Here is an 854-nt window from a genome sequence, read left to right on the forward strand (position 1 = left end):
CCCCCCAGCACCTGCTGCCGGGGCGGACGCGCCGCGGTCTTCGTGGGTGCACGCGGCCATGGCCGGCCCTGGGCGGGTGGCGCATGCGGCATCCACCGTAGTCCTGGGGCCCGTGGCTGCGGGCGCTCCTCTCGCGCCTAGGGGACTTTGGCACCGCCGGTGCCCGCGAGCTCCGAGCCGGTGCCGTCCCGGGGGCCGCTCAGCCGATGCAGCTGCACTCGGCAGCCGAGAGCTTCTCCACCATCTGCCACGTGTTCTGCACGTCCATGAAGGAGACGGCCTCGTAGCGCGTGGGCCGGCAGCAGGGGTGGCTGACGATGCGGTCCTGCGGCCCGGGCACGATGACCTGCTGCTGCAGCAGGCTGGCCAGCGTCAGGTCGTAGTTGCTGCGGGCGCGGTGGCACGACCCGCTGCAGTACTTGAACAGCACGATCTCGTCCGAGTTGAAGCCCAGCCCCAGGTCCCGCACCTTCACCATCAGGCTCCGGATGTGGCAGTTGCGGCCCCGGCCGCCCCGGCCCAGCTTCCTCGAGGCCTTCTTGGCCCGGGCGGGAGCCAGGGGCGAGCGCTCGGCCCGGAGCAGCAAGTCCTCGACCTCGGCCGTCACGTTGTCCCCTGTGAACACCAGACCTGGCGTCAGCCTCCGCTTAGGGCCTGGCTCCTTGGCTGACGCGGCGCCGGCCACGGGCCTGGGAAGAGGCGGAGCTCGGTGCTGGGGCCTCGGGGAGTGCAGCCGGGCCCCTCCACCCCCGCTCGCCAGCCCCCACCAGGGGTCTCCCCGCCCGCGCCGGCACCTACCGTACAGCTGGCTCCAGGCCGTGGCGAGTGGTGGCTCGGTGCTGTCCTCTCCGCCG

At 73.1% G+C, this 854-nt stretch overlaps 1 protein-coding gene across 1 annotated transcript in view; it reads right to left on the bottom strand.

The window, feature by feature from the left end:
* Positions 1 to 189: 189 nt before the first annotated feature.
* Positions 190 to 854, bottom strand: part of ARTN (artemin) — an 8,307-nt gene continuing 7,642 nt past the window's right edge. The window contains exon 3 of the mRNA XM_019501451.1: positions 190 to 615. Coding sequence (XP_019356996.1) covers positions 200 to 615 — 416 coding nt within the window. The 3' untranslated portion in view covers positions 190 to 199. The remainder of the gene's footprint in view (positions 616 to 854) is intronic.

This window comes from Gavialis gangeticus, unplaced genomic scaffold (genome assembly GCF_001723915.1).
Source record: "Gavialis gangeticus isolate Ggan-Ray unplaced genomic scaffold, GavGan_comp1, whole genome shotgun sequence".
NCBI classification, from domain to species: Eukaryota; Metazoa; Chordata; order Crocodylia; family Gavialidae; genus Gavialis; species Gavialis gangeticus.